The 17077-nt window shown below is 44.5% G+C and overlaps 1 protein-coding gene across 1 annotated transcript in view; it reads left to right on the top strand.

Moving 5' to 3' along the window:
• LOC145338784 (NACHT, LRR and PYD domains-containing protein 3-like) overlaps window positions 1-17077 on the top strand; it is a 72078-nt gene that overhangs the window by 13868 nt on the left and 41133 nt on the right. Inside the window, exons 5-6 of the mRNA XM_080183177.1 lie at window positions 4235-4321; window positions 13050-13220. Coding sequence (XP_080039303.1) covers window positions 4235-4321; window positions 13050-13220 — 258 coding nt within the window. The remainder of the gene's footprint in view (window positions 1-4234; window positions 4322-13049; window positions 13221-17077) is intronic.

Here is a 17077-nt window from a genome sequence, read left to right as displayed (position 1 = left end):
TGATCACATTCCTTGAGTGAATGAAAGCATTATTGGGATACATTTTAAATAATTAGAGGTGTAAAGGCCTCCCTACAAAATTTAAAAATAAATATTTCACTCTCCCAACAAAAACCATCTGATTCTGTATGATGCTAGAAAAATAATTGTTTCTGTGTTCAGTACAGCTTACAGTTTGTAGCTCATTATAATCAGGATTATTTTCCTATACGCTGCCTCTCATGTATTATAGTTGGTGTGTGTTATATCGGACAGTGTCCCTTTATAATTCATGTGATCACCGGTGACATCAATCAGGGTTGAAGTGGAAGTTCAGTCTTGTATTAAACTTTACATTGGGCAGTTATGGAAATAAACCTCCCTGTTAGGTTACAGCAGCCCACCAGTTTTCTCTTTCACTGCAGCCTCATAAAACCTGAACCACTCACTCTGTTTAAAAAAAAGTTGTTTTTTTCACACTGTATTTGCATCTTTTGCAAATCAATTTAAATTGTGTTGTTGATCCTTGTCCAAACAGCAAATGTTGATTTGCTACCTGCTCTGTCCAGCACCATCACTATTTTGAATATTTCAAATCTCCTCTTAGCATTCTTCCTTCCAAGGAGAACAACCTCTCCAATCGATCCTCGTGACTTAAGTTTCACATCCTTGTAGCCAATCTTGTAAACATCTTCAGCACTCTCTCCAATGTGTTCTAAGCCTTCCTAAAGTATGACACGGTGCAGTGAGATCTTTTTTCAGATTTGGCACAGCCTCCTTGCTCTTGTACTCGATGCCCCTATTGACAATGTTATGATCCCAGCTGATTTCTGGACAGTCAGGTCTAAGAGCAGAACACCGGCTTAGTAAATCGTGACTTTTATTTATTGTTTAGAAATGTAGATGAACAGAATAACAAGGCAGTCGATTAACTTTTAACAAAAGACTAAAACCTTTGTTAAGAAAAAACTACAGTGCCCCACTACTTCACCCTTCTAACTTCACAGATGTCTGCAGATCTGTAAGGATGACATGAGTTACAGAATAGATCTTTGCTCTAATGCTCTCAGTAAGTACACAGTCAGTGTAAACCAACAAGCCACCCGTGTTCAGCTACCCCATCTCTGAAACCAAGTGACAGATGCCGCCCAAAGTAACTGCAGTGGATTCTTCATCAAATCCCCCCAAATGTTTGTAACAATGTGAGAAAACTCGTCTCACTGGGACTCTTCCTTCTGCTCCAGAAACTTCACTCCAGGGGAAAAACAGCCTTTGGAATCTTTTCCCAACCAACACTTCCTCTCAGATGCCTTCACCAAGGATCCCCCTCCAATATTTCAATGTTTCCTTTCAGTATTCCTCCATACTCAGCCAGGCCAGCAGTACACAGCTCCTCTTGGCTGTATGAAGGTGTCACCAACTTTAGGATTATATCAGATGTCTGGATACTCGTGAGCAAACTTTACCATGTCCACATTTAGCAGCTCTGTCTGGAACTGGGAGCCTCTCTCTGCTCCTCTCTTTAACTTTGGGAGCAGTAGCTTGTTCAGATTCAGGTTTTATTGTCACTTTGACTTCTATCTTCCTGACACTCCTCTTTCCCTTCTTGGTTTCTGATGGTGATTTAAATTTTGGGTTCTGCTTTCTGAATCCCTGCATTGCCCTGCCTCTCCTGGCAGCCTCTGTAAACACCGTCTTGCTTCTTGGGTTAACTGGTTACAACTGAAACTCAGTGTTTCTATCATTCACTGTGGGTCTCTGAATATAAGCAACCATTTTCTTAACCTCTATAACTCTTACAGTATCGTAACCCTTAAATTAAAATGCAGGGACAGTTTAATGTGAAACCAGGCAGGCAGCTTTGTTTAACATGAAGTGAAATTAAAGTTTTGGCCCTTTCTGAGCTCACAAGCACAGAAACACAAATTAAACTTAAACTCAGGGATTATTATCTGATACCCACAAACATAAACTATTTCATAACAGTGAAGCCCAAGATGCTGTATTCATTATTAACTGCTACCTACACTTACCCTGCTAACAGCAATGATCGATGTACATATACGTCCAGTCCCTCTGATCCTGCAATCCGTTAACAATTCTACCGATTATTTTATATTGCTTCCTCATGTACATGTTTCCTGAAAGTCTCACCTCACCTGTCTCTGCATTGAACTTAATCTGCCACCGATCTGTACACTCCACCATGGTCTGTGCATGAGTCGCAAAAACCCAGCTTGCAGGTGCAGCAAGTGGTCAGGAAGGCGAATGGGATGCTGGCCTTCATAGCGAGGGGGATTGAATATAAAAGTAGGGAGGTCTTGCTGCAGCTGTATAGGGCATTGGTGAGGCCGCAGCTGGAGTACTGTGTGAAGTTTTGGGCGCCGCACCTGCGCAAGGATATTTTGGCCTTGGAGGGAGTGCAGAGGAGGTTTACTAGGCTGATACCGGAGTTGAGGGGATTGAGCTATGAGGAGAGGCTGAATAAACTAGGCTTGTACTCGTTAGAGTTTAGAAGAATGAGGGGAGATCTCATTGAGACGTATAAGATGATGAATGGGATGGATAGGATAGAGGTGGAGAGACTCTTCCCGCTCAAAAAAGACAGTAGGACTAGGGGGCACAGCCTCAAGATAAAGGGGAGGCGGTTTAGAACGGAGTTGAGGAGGAACTTCTTCACTCAAAGGGTGGTGAATCTCTGGAATTCTCTGCCCGTTGAAGTGGTGGAGGCTGCCTCGCTAAATATTTTTAAGAAGCGGGTTGATGGGTTCTTGATAAGAGAGGGGATTAAGGGTTATGGGGAGAGGGCGGGAATGTGGAACTGAGCCACGACAGATCAGCCATGATCTTATTGAATGGCGGGGCAGGCTCGAAGGGCTAGATGGCCTACTCCTGCTCCTATTTCTTATGTTCTTATGTCTGTTTTTCAGTCCCAAGCTCCCCTCCTCACAGTTTCTGATGCCTCAAAAAATTTCTGTGATCAACAAACTTTGAAATTTTCCCCAAGACTGTAAACACCGAGATCATTCATATATATCAGGGAAAAGCAGGAATCCCAATACTGACCGCTAGGGTTCTCCACTATAGACACCCTCCAGCCTGGAAAATATCCATTACTCTTTATTCACCCAATTTTGTATCCACATTAATACTTTCCCATTTATTTAATGAGCTTATGTCACAAGTCTGTTGTGTCACTGCATCAGATGATTTTTGAATATCCGTGTACACCACATCAACAGCAGAACCGTCATTGACCCTTTCTGTTGCTTCCTCCAATTCACAGCAATATAAAGCCAGTAGCAAACAGCATTTTTTGTTTACCAACCAATGGATTTAGTTTTCCTCTGTGTCACTATTAGATTCACCATTTCCCTTTTGAACTCAGTGTGGGCCGCCTCAGAGTAGTTAAATGATTAACTGACCCTCCGACAATCAGCTAAGTTTAACAGCACTGCTCCAGGCTGGAGCCACAGACTTGACTAAATTAGATAGACCCACTCTTTTAGGTTGTGGTTACTGGCTCCTGGCCCTCCCTTCATCCACTCCAACAAACTGAGATAGATGATACAATGTCAATAGTTAAGAGGCACTAAGAGAGATCCACTCTCACAGCTTTACCATTTAACTCTCCGTAAAATCTACAATTCTCATAAAATCCTGGATTTCTGTAACAGCAGAAATGATTTGAATTTCCGGAAATGTAGCAGGGTCAGTGAGATTCAGGAGGGTAATTCTGATGATCAGGAAATGAGACCAGAATGTGGGACATGTTTAAAATTACTTTCTTGTTCACAGGATATGGGCATCTCCTCCCCCAGGGGCCATTAGCAGTGGGAAATAAATGCTGGTCTAGCCATCGACACCCATATCCCATGGACAATTAAACAAAATATACATTTTGAGAGATGTAGAAGTGGATTCCCCCAATAGGCAAACCAGTGAGAGTGAATTGTTCATCATTTTTCAATGCTGACTGTTGCCTTTTCCATTCAACAGAAAGGGTTTGATATTATTTATTATTGTCACATTTATTAGTGCCCAAGCTTACCGTACAAAGAGAAGGAAAGGAAAGAGTCCAGAATGTAGTGTTACAGTCATAGCTAGGGTGTAGAGAAAGATCAACTTGGGTAAGGTATCGTAACTTAAATCAGTTCACCATTGGTGCTAAGTTTCTGACACAAAAATAGATCCAGCTATTTCTCCTGCTGAACATTAATCTGAATTTAATGTGTTTCTCACTTTCTCCATTCAGTCTGGGTGGCAATAAAGTTGGAGATTCAGGAGTGAAACTATTGTCTGCGGCTCTGAGGAATCCAGAATGTAAAATACAGAAACTGGAGTAAGTATCAGACTGTGTGAGATTGTGTTAATAATCAGTGAATGTATAACACTGTAAATTATTATCAGTGTCAGTAATAGTGTCATTAATAACCATTCCACATCATTCCTGTCAGTATTCGTGTTAAACATCACGGATTCACTCTGATTCCTGAAATCTTTCTCTCTCTGATCTCCAGTTTGGAGAGTAACAGCCTCAGATATTCTCACCTCTGCTCTCAGTACAAACCAGTCAGTGATGTGTCTGAACCTGAGTTACAATAAACTGCGAGATTCACGAGTGAAAGATTTAACTAATCATTTATAATTATTCTCAAAACCATTCATGAGAATAAAAAAGGTGGACAAAACAATTAAATGTTTATAGAATTACCAGATATGGCTGGTCACATGTTTAATTTAGTTTAATTTGTCATTCAGATTATAGATGTTTCTGTCTGTCAGCTTCTCAGTTTAATTAAACAAAGAAAACTGCTGTATATTGGTAAGGCAGATTACAAACTACATGGAATTCTGATGAGTTTTATCCCGAGGGATCCACTCTCAAATTTATATTAAACGGAGCTTAAGGAGCATCTTAAAAGAGAATGCAGAGATGGAGGTGGGGAGGGTTATGAAGAGAATTCCAGAGCTCACAGTCCAGCAGTTCAAGGCACAGCTCAGCTGGAAATGGCAATAATCCCAGTGCAGAATAGTCTGAATCATCTCCCTATTAATAATGGACATTGTTTTTAAGAACATAAATAGCGATACTAAATATACCATTGCTATCAGTATTCCTGTTATTAAAAACACTGTCCGCTATTAGTAGATGTATAATAAGCTTAGTTGGAGACCATGAAATAAAAGAGACAAAGGCAGGCTGGATATGAAGTTATCTGAGTGTCGCTGAACAGAGACTGATAGCCAAGTTCCACACACATGAGGACAGTCTGAACAGGGATCTTGGGTTCATGTCGCACTATCTGCAACCCCCGTGACTTGCCTGGGTTTGCAAAACCTCACTTACTGTACTGTCTGGAGACAATACACATCTCTTTAACCTGTGATCAGTGCTCCTTCCACTCACATTGTCGGCCACTTTAGGACTTGAACAGCAGGTTAGGTGTAAAGATTCGCATTCTGATCAGTATTCTGTAAACTGTCTGTGCTGTTATATGCTCTGCCTGAGGCCAGAACTCTCCATTCGCCTGACGTACAGGGAAACCTCGAAAGCTTGTGAGTTTACTATCAAATAAATCGGTTGGACTAAAACCTGGTGTTGTCAGACTTCTCACTGTGTTTACCCCAGTCCAACGCCAGCATCTCCACATCATGACAGGAAGCAGGCAGGAGAGGTGAACTGTACCTTTTCATTTATAGGAAGCTGACAGTGGGCTTTCCCCAGCAACCAGTACTGTGTTTCTACGATTAATTTTCTTTACATATATCAACAAATGAGAATTGGGTTTATCTAAAAATGAGATGTGAACCTGGTGAAGCTCCAGCACACGGCCACCAGACCACAGAGCGGATGTAGCATATGATAGACCGAGCTCCATCACACCAAAACCAATGGATCAGATTAGAGATTTCCTGTCTTACCGTATCCAGTCAGAAATAGAGTTAGACATGCCACAAATGTTGGACATGCCGTTTACATTACGCGACCCAGTGGCACAGTGGTTAACGCTGCTGCCTCACAACGCCAGGGACCAGGGTTCAATTCCAGCCTTGGGTGACATCATGTGTAGAGTTTGCACATTCTCCCAGTGTCTGTGCGGGTTCCCTCTGGGTACTCCAATTTTCTCCCACTGTCCAGAGATCTGCAAGTTCGGTTGATTGGCTATGCTAAGTTGTCCTAAGTGTCTCAGGGTGTGTAGGTTAGGGGGATCAGTGGGCCATATATGTGGAGTTACAGAGACAGGGCCTGGATATGATATTCTTTCAAAGAATTGGTGAAGACTCGATGAGCCAAAGGGCCTCCTACACTGTGGGAATTATATGATTCTATAAACATTCCACAAGAATTCCATCATTACTGATGAGGGAACCCAGAGCATCAGTGCCACCTTCAGCCAGAAGTGCTGAGTAGAATGATTAATCTCAGCCTCCTCCTGAGGTCCCAGCATTACAGATATCAATTTGATTCACTGCATGTGAGGTAAAGAAATGACTGAAGGCACTGCGTACTGTAAAATCTGTCAGCCTGGCAGTACCCCAGCAATGGTACTGAAAAATTGTGTTCCATAACTAACCATTCCCCGAGCCAAGCTGTTCCAGTACAGCTACAACACTGGATCTACCGGACAATGGGGAACAAAGCAGGACAAATCCAATCTGGTGAATTACTAATCCATCAGTCTGCTCTTGATCATCAGAAAATGTGGAATCCTTCCAGTGCCTCATGATCATCACTGCAGGAGTTAGAACATAGAACGTAGAACATTACAGCGCAGAACAGGCCCTTCGGCCCACGATGTTGCGCCGACCAGTTAAAAAACAATGACCCTCTAACCTAAACCAATCCCTTTTCGTCCATAAACATATCCACGGATCTCTTAAATGCCCCCAAACTAGGCGCATTTACAGCGTTCCTCAGGGTGATGTCCGAAGCCCAACCACCTTCAATTGCTTTATCAATGACCTTCCTTCCATTATAAGGTCAGAGTGAGGATGCTCACTAATGATTGTACAATGCTCAGTACTGTTCACAATTCCTCAGATACTGAAGCAGTCCATGTCCACAATCAGCAAGACCCGAACAAAACAGAAAATGCTGGAAAATCCCAGCATCCTGACAGCTTCTGTGGAGAGAGAACAGTGAACCCTTCAAGTCTGGATGACTCTTCAACGGATCTAATGTCTAAAGGTCTGAAGAACATTCAGGCTTAATCTGATAAATGGCAAGTAATGTTTCACTACACAAATGCCAGGGAAGGACCATCTCCAACAGAAGGCAATCTAATCACATTCCCTTTACATTGAGTGACAGCACCATCACTGAATCCTCGACCATCAACATCCTGAGTGGTGGGGCCGCACTGGGACCATTGAACAGACACTGAACTGTAAACACTGTGGCTCCAAGGGTAGATCACAGCCTGGGAATTCAGAGATGAGGAACTTACCTCCTGTCTCCCAAATTGTTGCCCAAGGCACAAGTCAGCAGTGTGATGGAATCTGCCCATCTTGCTGGATTGATGCAGCTTCAGAAACACTGAAGAAGCTCATCCAGGGAAAAGGAGCCACTGGATCAGCTGGCCATTCACCAAATTAAACATTGACTGTCTCTACCACTGACACACAGTGGCAGGATTTTACCACATACAAGGTGGAATGGAGCAGCTCACCAAGGTTCCTGAGACAGCATCATCCAAACAGGCACTATCCATCACCGAGATGGGCAAGGCTATCAGAAGGATGGAACACCAACCAGCTTCAGATTTCTTTCCAAACCACACACCATTCTGACTTGGAATATATTGCTTTTCCTTCACTGATGTGGGATCAGAATCCCAGATGTCCCTTCCTAACGGTTTTACAAAGAACAACACAGCACGGGAAACAGACCCTTCGGCCCAACGAGCCCGCGCTGCCATCTTAACAATGTATTTTTCCTACACCTCCCTTGACCCGTGTCTATGCTTATGGTACCCCCATTGGAAACCAGATTCAGGGGAGAATAATTTAGGGGCAATTTGTTCCACCAATCAGCCTAAGAGCACATCTTTGGGGTGTGGGAGGAAACCGGAGCACCCGGAGGAAACCCACGCAACCACAGGGAGAATGCGCAAACTCCCACAGACACCGGCCCAAATCCATGTATCTGCACAGCTAGCAGTGATAGTCACTGAACTGTCATGCTGCCCATCTGCTGGTCCAGTTTGAAGGACACACAAACGATGTGAAGTACTAGGCCACTCTCGAAACATCCAAGAGCAGCCCACACACGACCCCCCGTGTGCATGCCCCCCGTTAGACAACAAGGTGGACCGACACACCTGCGGAGTAAAAGAGACAAAACATCAACACGTAGCATTAGATTTCCAGGAACGTCCCGAGTCTCTGACCCTTATTTAAAACCGTCTCCTATAACCCTCCATCCCTGTTTCACTCATGTGCCTATCGAAGTAAACCTTAAACAAGTCCAGCATGCCTGCCTCCACCACCTTACTCGGTAGTACATTCCATACCCCCACGACCCTCTGTGTGAAAAACCTCCCTCTCGCACCCAAATTATACCTCTCCCCCCTCACCCTAAGCTCGTGGCCCCTCGTGATATTTGTCTCCAATCTGGGAAAAAGTCTGTTAGATTTTGTACCAGATGCTGTGCAGAATTTAAGAAGATGGCTCACCACCTCCTTCTCAAGGGCAATTGGGGATGGGCTGTGAGTGTTTGCATTGCCCGTGATACCATCATCCCCTGAAATAATTAATAAAGACCAGCGCTACCCACTGAAGGGATGGGTAATTGTGCCTGTGTGTAACCCAAACACCGTCACAGAGGAGAGAGAAAACAGCTGCTACAGGACAAATTGTGTGACGATTGCACAGGCCAGAGGAATTCTAAAGATAGATCTGGTGGAACTATTCAATATACCCAGTGAGGGTCTCACTGTCCTGGTGTTGTGCTGTGTTCGATACAACCTGGAGTTAGAGTGGAGAAGCTTTGAACAAAGTGTGATGCAATACAATGTTGACCAGATGCTTCATGATGAGGAACCCCATGGACCACAGGCCAGGGACATGGGATCTGTGTCAGGGAGGATGGAGATTCAGTAATACAGACATGTTTTCCATGGACCTTAACTCACACAGCCATTCAGTGTAATAAATCTCCCACCATCTCCAGCACTGTTACTGTTTCTGTGAATGTTTTATAATTTCCCTGGAGCCGTCACTACATGAAACAAAGACATTGGAATTGTATTGAGCTCATTCAGTGCTGTATTTCCCATCTCACATTCCCAGTGAACTGTTAAAGACCCAGTAATATGGTGAAGGATTTATTTAGTGGTGTTCCATCTCTGAATTTACTGAAAATACAAACATAACAAAGTGACCGGTAACAACAAAGTATAACCCTGTGAAACCCAAGGAAGCAACCCCACCATGACAACCACCCCCATCCCTGCACTTTCCCCTGAGTTACAGGCAGGATCTTTATCTCTCTCCTCTGGGAATTTCGATGACTGTGGCCTTTGTCCTCGGATTTCCTGAATCCTGGAAGGATCCAGCTGACTGTGAATCCTCTGCACAGATACTGGAGTTGTCTCCGTGATCACAGCTTCATGAGGTGTTTGTGTTCCAGTCGGAGCAGAAGAGGACCCACTGCCCACACCAGGGACATCCTGAGAGGAGCTCCCAAATGCTGCAGGCAGCCGCTCCTCTATCCATTCAGGACAAACTGGACCCTCCCTGTTCAGCTGGGAAGTCCTGACAGTGACTCCAGGCACATTTTCCCATCCCTCCCACAGCCCGTGTCCCACAGAGCTCCTGGAGGTGGTGAGAACATGCAGCTCATGTGTATTTGCTGTGGGTGATATGCTGGATGTGACTCTCCATGAAGGTCACCAATCTCTCTGTGGAGGATGTTATTTGTGTTCATACCTGAGATATGGTAACACTGCTGGTCTGGATTGACTCCTCCATCCTTTGTGTATGGATACACACAGCCTTTGGAAACTCCACCGGATGTTAAAATACCTTACACTGCAGCTCCAGTATCTGCTGTATTGTTAAAGACTCCAGTCACATTTCACCCTCCACAAGCTGGCTCTGCCCTCTCCCCTCAAGAGTGTGAGTGAACTCAGCTATTGCTGCCTCCATCAGCTGCTCGGGTTTGTGTGTGCTGTCCTGTGCTGCCAGATTGTAACCCCTTTGCTACTCGTGTGAGACAGTATCTGCTCTGGCGGATGTTATGGGGAATAATGTAACAGAACACCCTCTGAGGACCCCTCCTCTTCCAAGGTAGACACTTGTCTCCCGCTCACCACAGCTGTTGATCTGTGAGAGAGTGAAGATTGTTAGAGGGTAATTCACATTCCAACATGTCCTGGAGACTGTTCCTAACCCAGAGCTCCATCTGACCAATGGTGAACACACAAGCACCAGGTTTTGGACTCAGCAGCAGAGCCCCTCCTGTGCCCATCACTCACTCACTCTCTCTGGATCCACAACCCATCTCACCATCAGTGATTGCCCACCCAGCCTCCAGGTCTCCCAGCTCCAGCACTTCATCTTCCATTGGCATAAGGATGACACAATCCAGACACTCTCACTCTTGGCTCCTTCTCTGACGCTCTGTGCCCTCTTCTACAAGCACATAAATTTCCATTGTTACTCACCCATCAAAGACACACACAAGCCTATGGTGCTGCCAGACTGCCCATCATGGGCCCACCAGGATGGTCACTCAGTGTGGGCAGTGCAGCAGTCATCTCTGACTGACCGGAACCCTTCACAGAGAGGTTGACATGTTCCTGAAGATTGATGCTGCTGTTTGGACATTGCCAGTGTCTGGGTGGAGATGTTCTTTCCACAATTTCTCTTCCATCCTTATTCACATATCAGCCTGTAAGTTTAACGCTCACCTTGTCAGAACATATCAGGTTATTGATCCTTTTGCCTCACTGCAGCCACGTGCTGCCTGCTCTGGCCCTCGGCAGTTTCTATCCAGACTTGCTTGGGTTGATGTGACAGGTCTCCTCCTCCAGTCGTGAGGGAACAGAACCTCCCTCCAAACCGATATAGCCTTGAGAATTTCCAGGGAAGTGTCAGTGAATTGGGTTTAATCTGCCTTCTGCCATTTCAGCCCTTTGTTCATTAACCAGGGCTCCCTCACTGCTCCCTTCAGAGCCTTTAAAAGTGCTGCTGGCTGCCTTTAAATCTGGTACCAGCTTTGCCTGAATGGGATCTTCCCCTGCAGCCAATGGTTAAGCTCTGGAATGCACAGGGTTTTGGGGGAAGGTGGGGGAATGACACTTAGTGAGTTGCTCATTCGGAGAGTCAGTACAGACACAATGGGCCGAATGGCCTCCTTCTGCTCTGTAACAATTCTGTGATTCTGCCTGTGCTGCCTGAGTGGTCGGATTCCCCTAACCTGTCAGATATTAATGTGTCCGTTCTGGTTCTGTGTGGAGTTGGTTAGTTCAGTTGGTTTGGTGTCTGGAGTGTGATGTGGAATGATGCTAATGTTGAGGGTTTGGTCCTCATACCGGCTTTGGGGTTCATGGAGTCCCATCTCCTCCCAGTGCCCCACGTTTACTAAGTTTTGTCCCTGAAGCTCCATGTAACAAATTGTCTCTCTCTCTATTGGAGAGAAATACAGATATTTCATTGAGGACTGTGGATACTAACACTGTCCACTCAGGTTCGTTCTTACTCACATCTGAACATCACACCCCAGGCATCTTTCTCCACACCCATTTCAACATCCTGATCTTCACGTGGGGGGGGGCTACTCCTCTTACCGGTCTAAGGCTGGGTCTGTAAAGACAAATGCCTCCTTGTCCATAGATGTTCAGTTCAGACCTCTTACACACTCTCACACTCTTTCATCACAGATGAACATCTACTGCACCTACTGTACTTTGACCCATTCTTTTAAGTTTGGTGATCTATTCCGGGGCTCTGGTCATTCCAGAGCTTAACCACTGGCTGCAGGGGAAGATCCCATTCAGGCAAAGCTGGCACCAGATTTAAAGGCAGCCAGCAGCACTTTTAAAGGCTCTGAAGGGAGCAGTGAGGGAGCCCTGGTTAATGAACAAAGGCAGAAGGCAGATTGAACCCAATTCACTGACACTTCCCTGGAAATTCTCAAGGCTATATCGGTTTGGAGGGAGGTTCTGTTCCCTCAGGAGTGGAGGGGGAGACCTGTCACCCTGAAGCTACATTTAACTAATTGTCTCTCTCTCTATTGGAGAGAAATATTAATATTTCATTGGGGACTATGGCTACTAACACTGTCCACACGGCAACATCACCAACTTCCAGCTGAAATATCGATACATTTCCAACCATTATCTTCACAGAATTGTTACGGTTCACAATGAGGCCATTTGGCCCATCATGTCTGTACTAGCTCACCAAATTAGCATTTGGAATATGTGACATTCTCCAGCCTTTTTTTCGTATCCTCGCTCATTGTTTATATTCAAATAATCATCTAATTCCTTTCTGACTGTTTCGATACAGCCTCCCTCCACCACACTTCCCGGCTGTAATTCCAGACCCGAACCACTGGCAGTGTGAAAAAGGTTTCTCTCTCATCATCTTCAACCCCACTACACACTCCATTCCTGAGCCACTGACCATCCCATGTCCCTCCCTGTGACTCAGGGTAAGGACATGGGAATCCTGAGCTCTTCCCTTTCACCATCATCCTTTTTATCATTTAATCACTCCGACACTTCCATTTTATTCTTTCCTTGTCACCCGACCATCCCCAGCTCCCTGTCACTTCAAACAATTTAATTCACTGCTACTTCCAAGTTCTAATTTTAGCTGATTGAACTGAAACTAAATCTGTTTCTCTCTTCACAGATATTGCCTGACCTGATGAGAGTTTCCAACATATTTATTCATATTTCAGATTTACAGCATTAATATAATTTTGCCTTCTGTATGAACTGAAGTTGTGTTTCTTGAATGTCCCGCACTGTACATTATTATTGTTAATGATCTTATTCTTAAAAACACTGTGGATTTACCCTGATTCCTGTTATTTTTCTCTCTCTGATCTCCAGTCTCTGGGATAATGATCTCACAGATTCTTGTGCCGAGGACCTGGCCTCTGTTCTCAGTACAAACCGCTCACTGATAGATCTGAATCTGGGTTACAATAAACTGGGAGATTCAGGAGTGAAACGGCTGTCTGTGGCTCTGAGGAATCCGGACTATAAAATACAGAAACTGGAGTAAGTAGCAGACTGTGTGAGATTGTGTTTATAATAACTGAATATTCAACAATATAATTTCACCACTGGTATTTGTATAAAAAACACTGCCCATTACTATTGGTGTCAGTTATGAATAAGGAAAATTGTTTTTCCTCTGACTCCTGTTGCTTCTCTCTCTGATCCCTGAGCAATGGGATGTCAGTCCCACAGATCCTTATGTTGAGGGAGTGGGGGAAGAATGTTATGGTTCACCCTCTGAGGTTCTCTCCTCCTCCTCAGATGTGCACAGCTCTCCCCGGACACAGCATCCATTGATTTGTGAAAGGAGGGGAGAGTGAGTAGATGACAGTAAATGGAGGACAGGACATGGTGGTGGAGACTCGCTGTTAGTAACAGATGACAGTACAGCAGCGAGAGGTGAACTTAGTTCCAATGATCAAGATACAGAATCAGTTTGGGTAGAGATAAGAATTAACAAAGTTAAAAGGTCACTTGTGGGAATCATTTATAGGCCCCTAACAATATTCAGAATCTCTGACACAATCCACAGGAAATAATAATGGGGTCTTGTAAAAACAAACTGCAATATTCACGGGTGATTTTAATCTTCATCCATGAAGAAGAACAAAGAGCCACAGAACACAGTAACAGGCCCTTCGGCCCACCAAGCCTAACTCCTAATCCTTATTCAGACCCAGTACTTACTGCCCATACATGGTTTCTATTCCTCTGTCTCCTGTTCCTGTGTCTATAAAGATGTGTGTTGAACATTGGTAACATGTCTGCTTGCACCACCTCCATTGGCAGTACATTCCACACCCCACCCTCTGTGTGAAAACTTTCCCCACACGTCTCCCCTAAACTTTGCCCCTCTCACCATCATCCTGTGCCCTCTTGTAGTTGACCATCCCACCCTGGAGAAAAGTCTCTGACTGTCCACCATGTCGATGCCTCTCATAATTGTGTAACCTCCATCAGGTCACCCCTCAGCCTCCCTTTTTGTACTGAAAACAATCCGTGTTTATACAATCTCTCCTCATAACAACCCTCCTTGGCCAGGCAATGTTCTGGTAAACCTTCTTTACAGCCTCTCCAAAGCATCCCCATCCTTCTGGTAGTGAGGTGAGCAGAACAGCAAGCAATATTCACATGTGGCCAATTAAAGTTTCATACAGCTGTAATATAACTACACTGCCAGTGGTTCGGGTCTGGAATTACAGCCGGGAAGTGTGGTGGAGGGAGGCTGTATCGAAACAGTCAGAAAGGAATTAGATGATTATTTGAATATAAACAATGAGCGAGGATACGAGAAAAAGGCTGGAGAATGACACACATTCCTAATGCTAATTTGGTGAGCTAGTACAGACACGATGGGCCAAATGGCCTCATTGTGAACCGTAACAATTCTGTGAAGATAATGGTTGGAAATGTATCGATATTTCAACTGGGAGTTGGTGATGTTGCCGTGTGGACAGTGTTAGTAGCCACAGTCCCCAATGAAATATTAATATTTCTCTCCAATAGAGACAGACAATTTGTTACATGGAGCTTCAGGGTGACAGGTCTCCTCCTCCAGTCCTGAGGGAACAGAACCTCCCTCCAAACCGATATAGCCTTGAGAATTTCCAGGGAAGTGTCAGTGAATTGGGTTTAATCTGCCTTCTGCCTTTGTTCATTAACCAGGGCTCCCTCACTGCTCCCTTCAGAGCCTTTAAAAGTGCTGCTGGCTGCCTTTAAATCTGGTGCCAGCTTTGCCTGAATGGGATCTTCCCCTGCAGCCAGTGGTTAAACTCTGGAATGACCAGAGCCCCGGAATAGATCACCAAACTTAAAAGAATGGGTCAAAGTACAGTAGGTGCAGTAGATGTTCATCTGTGATGAAAGAGTGTGAGAGTGTGTAAGAGGTCTGAACTGAACATATACGGACAAGGAGGCATTTGTCTTTACAGACCCAGCCTTAGACCGGTAAGAGGAGTAGCCCCCCCCCCACGTGAAGATCAGGATGTTGAAATGGGTGTGGAGAAAGATGCCTGGGGTGTGATGTTCAGATGTGAGTAAGAACGAACCTGAGTGGACAGTGTTCGTAGCCATAGTCCTCAATGAAATATTAATATATTCTTCACCACCTCATCCACCTGTGTTACCATTTTAGGGATCTGTAGACTTGTACACACAGATCCCTCTGTAGGTCAATGCTCCTATGGGTTCTTCCATTTACTGTATAAATCACTCGGATTGTCAAAAGTTGAATAGAAGATTAGTTCACAGAATGTATTCAAGTAATTTCTTGGAGAAGTACGTTCCAGAGCCAATCACAAAACAAGCTGTTTTAGACATGGTGATGTGTAAATGTGTGGCGTTTCCAACAAAAATAGTTTCCTTTCATTTGAGAAACAGCAGCAGAAGTGTTCCAGCCATTACTAATTCAAGGATTGTATTAGATTAAACAAAGATATGGCACCAGTTTTAGCACTGCTGCCTCACAGCGTCAGGGACCCGGATTCATTCCAGTCTTGGACGACTGTCTGTGGAGTTTGCACATTCTCCCCGTGTCTGTGTGGGTTTCCTCCGGCTGCTCCTGTTCCCTCCCACAGTCCAAAAAATGTGCAGGTTAGGTGGATTGGCTGTGCTAAATTGCCCATTAGTGTCCAAGATGTGTAGGTTAGGAGGATTAGCAACATATGCGGAGTTACAGGAAACCGGGCAGCTGCAGGTCTATTAGTCTGACAGTGAGAGTATGGAAGATCCTATAATAATCTATAATAAAGAAAGTGAGAACAGAACACTTCGAAATTAATGGCAGGATTAGACAGGGCCAGCATGGATTTATGAAAGGCTGGCACGGTGACACAGTGGTTAGCATTGTTGTATCACAGCCACGGGCCCGGGTTCAATTCCAGCCTTGGGTGACTGTGTGGAGTTTCTACATTCTCCCCATGTCAGTGTGTGTTTCCTCTGGGTGCTCCGGTTTCCTCCCACACTCCAAAGATATGCATGGGAGATGGATTCACCATGATAAAATTGTCTTTAGTTTCCCAAGATGTGTAGATTAGGTGGATTAGCCCTTGTAAATTTGTGAGGTTATGGGGAGCGGACCTTGGTAAGATACTCCGTCAGAGTGTCTTGATAGGTGGAATGACGACCTCCCACACGAGGGATTCTGTAGTTGCATGGTTCACTCACAAGAGGTTATTAAAGAAAATTGGAGCATATGGGATTGGGAGCAATATACCAGCATGGATTGAGAACTGGTTAGTGGACAGAAACAAGGAGTTGGAATAAATGGGTTATTTTTGGGTTATGATGTGGAGATGCCGGCGTTGGACTGGGACAAACACAGTAAGAAGTGTCACAACAGCAGGTTAAAGTCCAGCAGGTTTATTTGGTAGCAAGTTAGTGGCGTTTGCTTCCAAATAAACCTGATGGACTTTAACCTGGTGCTGTGAGAGAATTACCTGTTTTTGGATTGACAACCTCGAACTAGTGGAGTACGGCAGCTATTCAGAATCTATATCAATGATATGGATGTGGGGATCAAATGTAATATTTCCGAATTTGCGAATAATAGAAAACCATGTGGAAATCTGAATTGTGAGAAGGATGCAATGATGTTTGAAGGGGATGTGCAGAGGCTCAGGGAGTGGACAGATGTTTGCCAGCTGGACTACAAGGTGGAAAAATGTGAGGTTATCTAATTGTGTAGGAAAAACAGACATTAAGACATCTCCAAATATATTTTGATGTCCTTGTTCATGAGGCACTGAAAGCGAAGATGAGAGCAGTTAAGATAACAAATGGTATGTTAGACATTATTCTAAGAGGATTTGAGTTGAGGAAAAAGATGTCTTCCTGTAATTATATGCAGCCTTGCTGAA

The sequence above is a fragment of the Carcharhinus amblyrhynchos genome, unplaced genomic scaffold (assembly GCF_965287045.1).
Source record: "Carcharhinus amblyrhynchos unplaced genomic scaffold, sCarAmb.v2.hapA chromosome_172, whole genome shotgun sequence".
NCBI lineage: Eukaryota > Metazoa > Chordata > Chondrichthyes > Carcharhiniformes > Carcharhinidae > Carcharhinus > Carcharhinus amblyrhynchos.
Note: the sequence above shows the minus strand (reverse complement) of the source record. Positions and strands in the feature narration are given on the sequence as shown.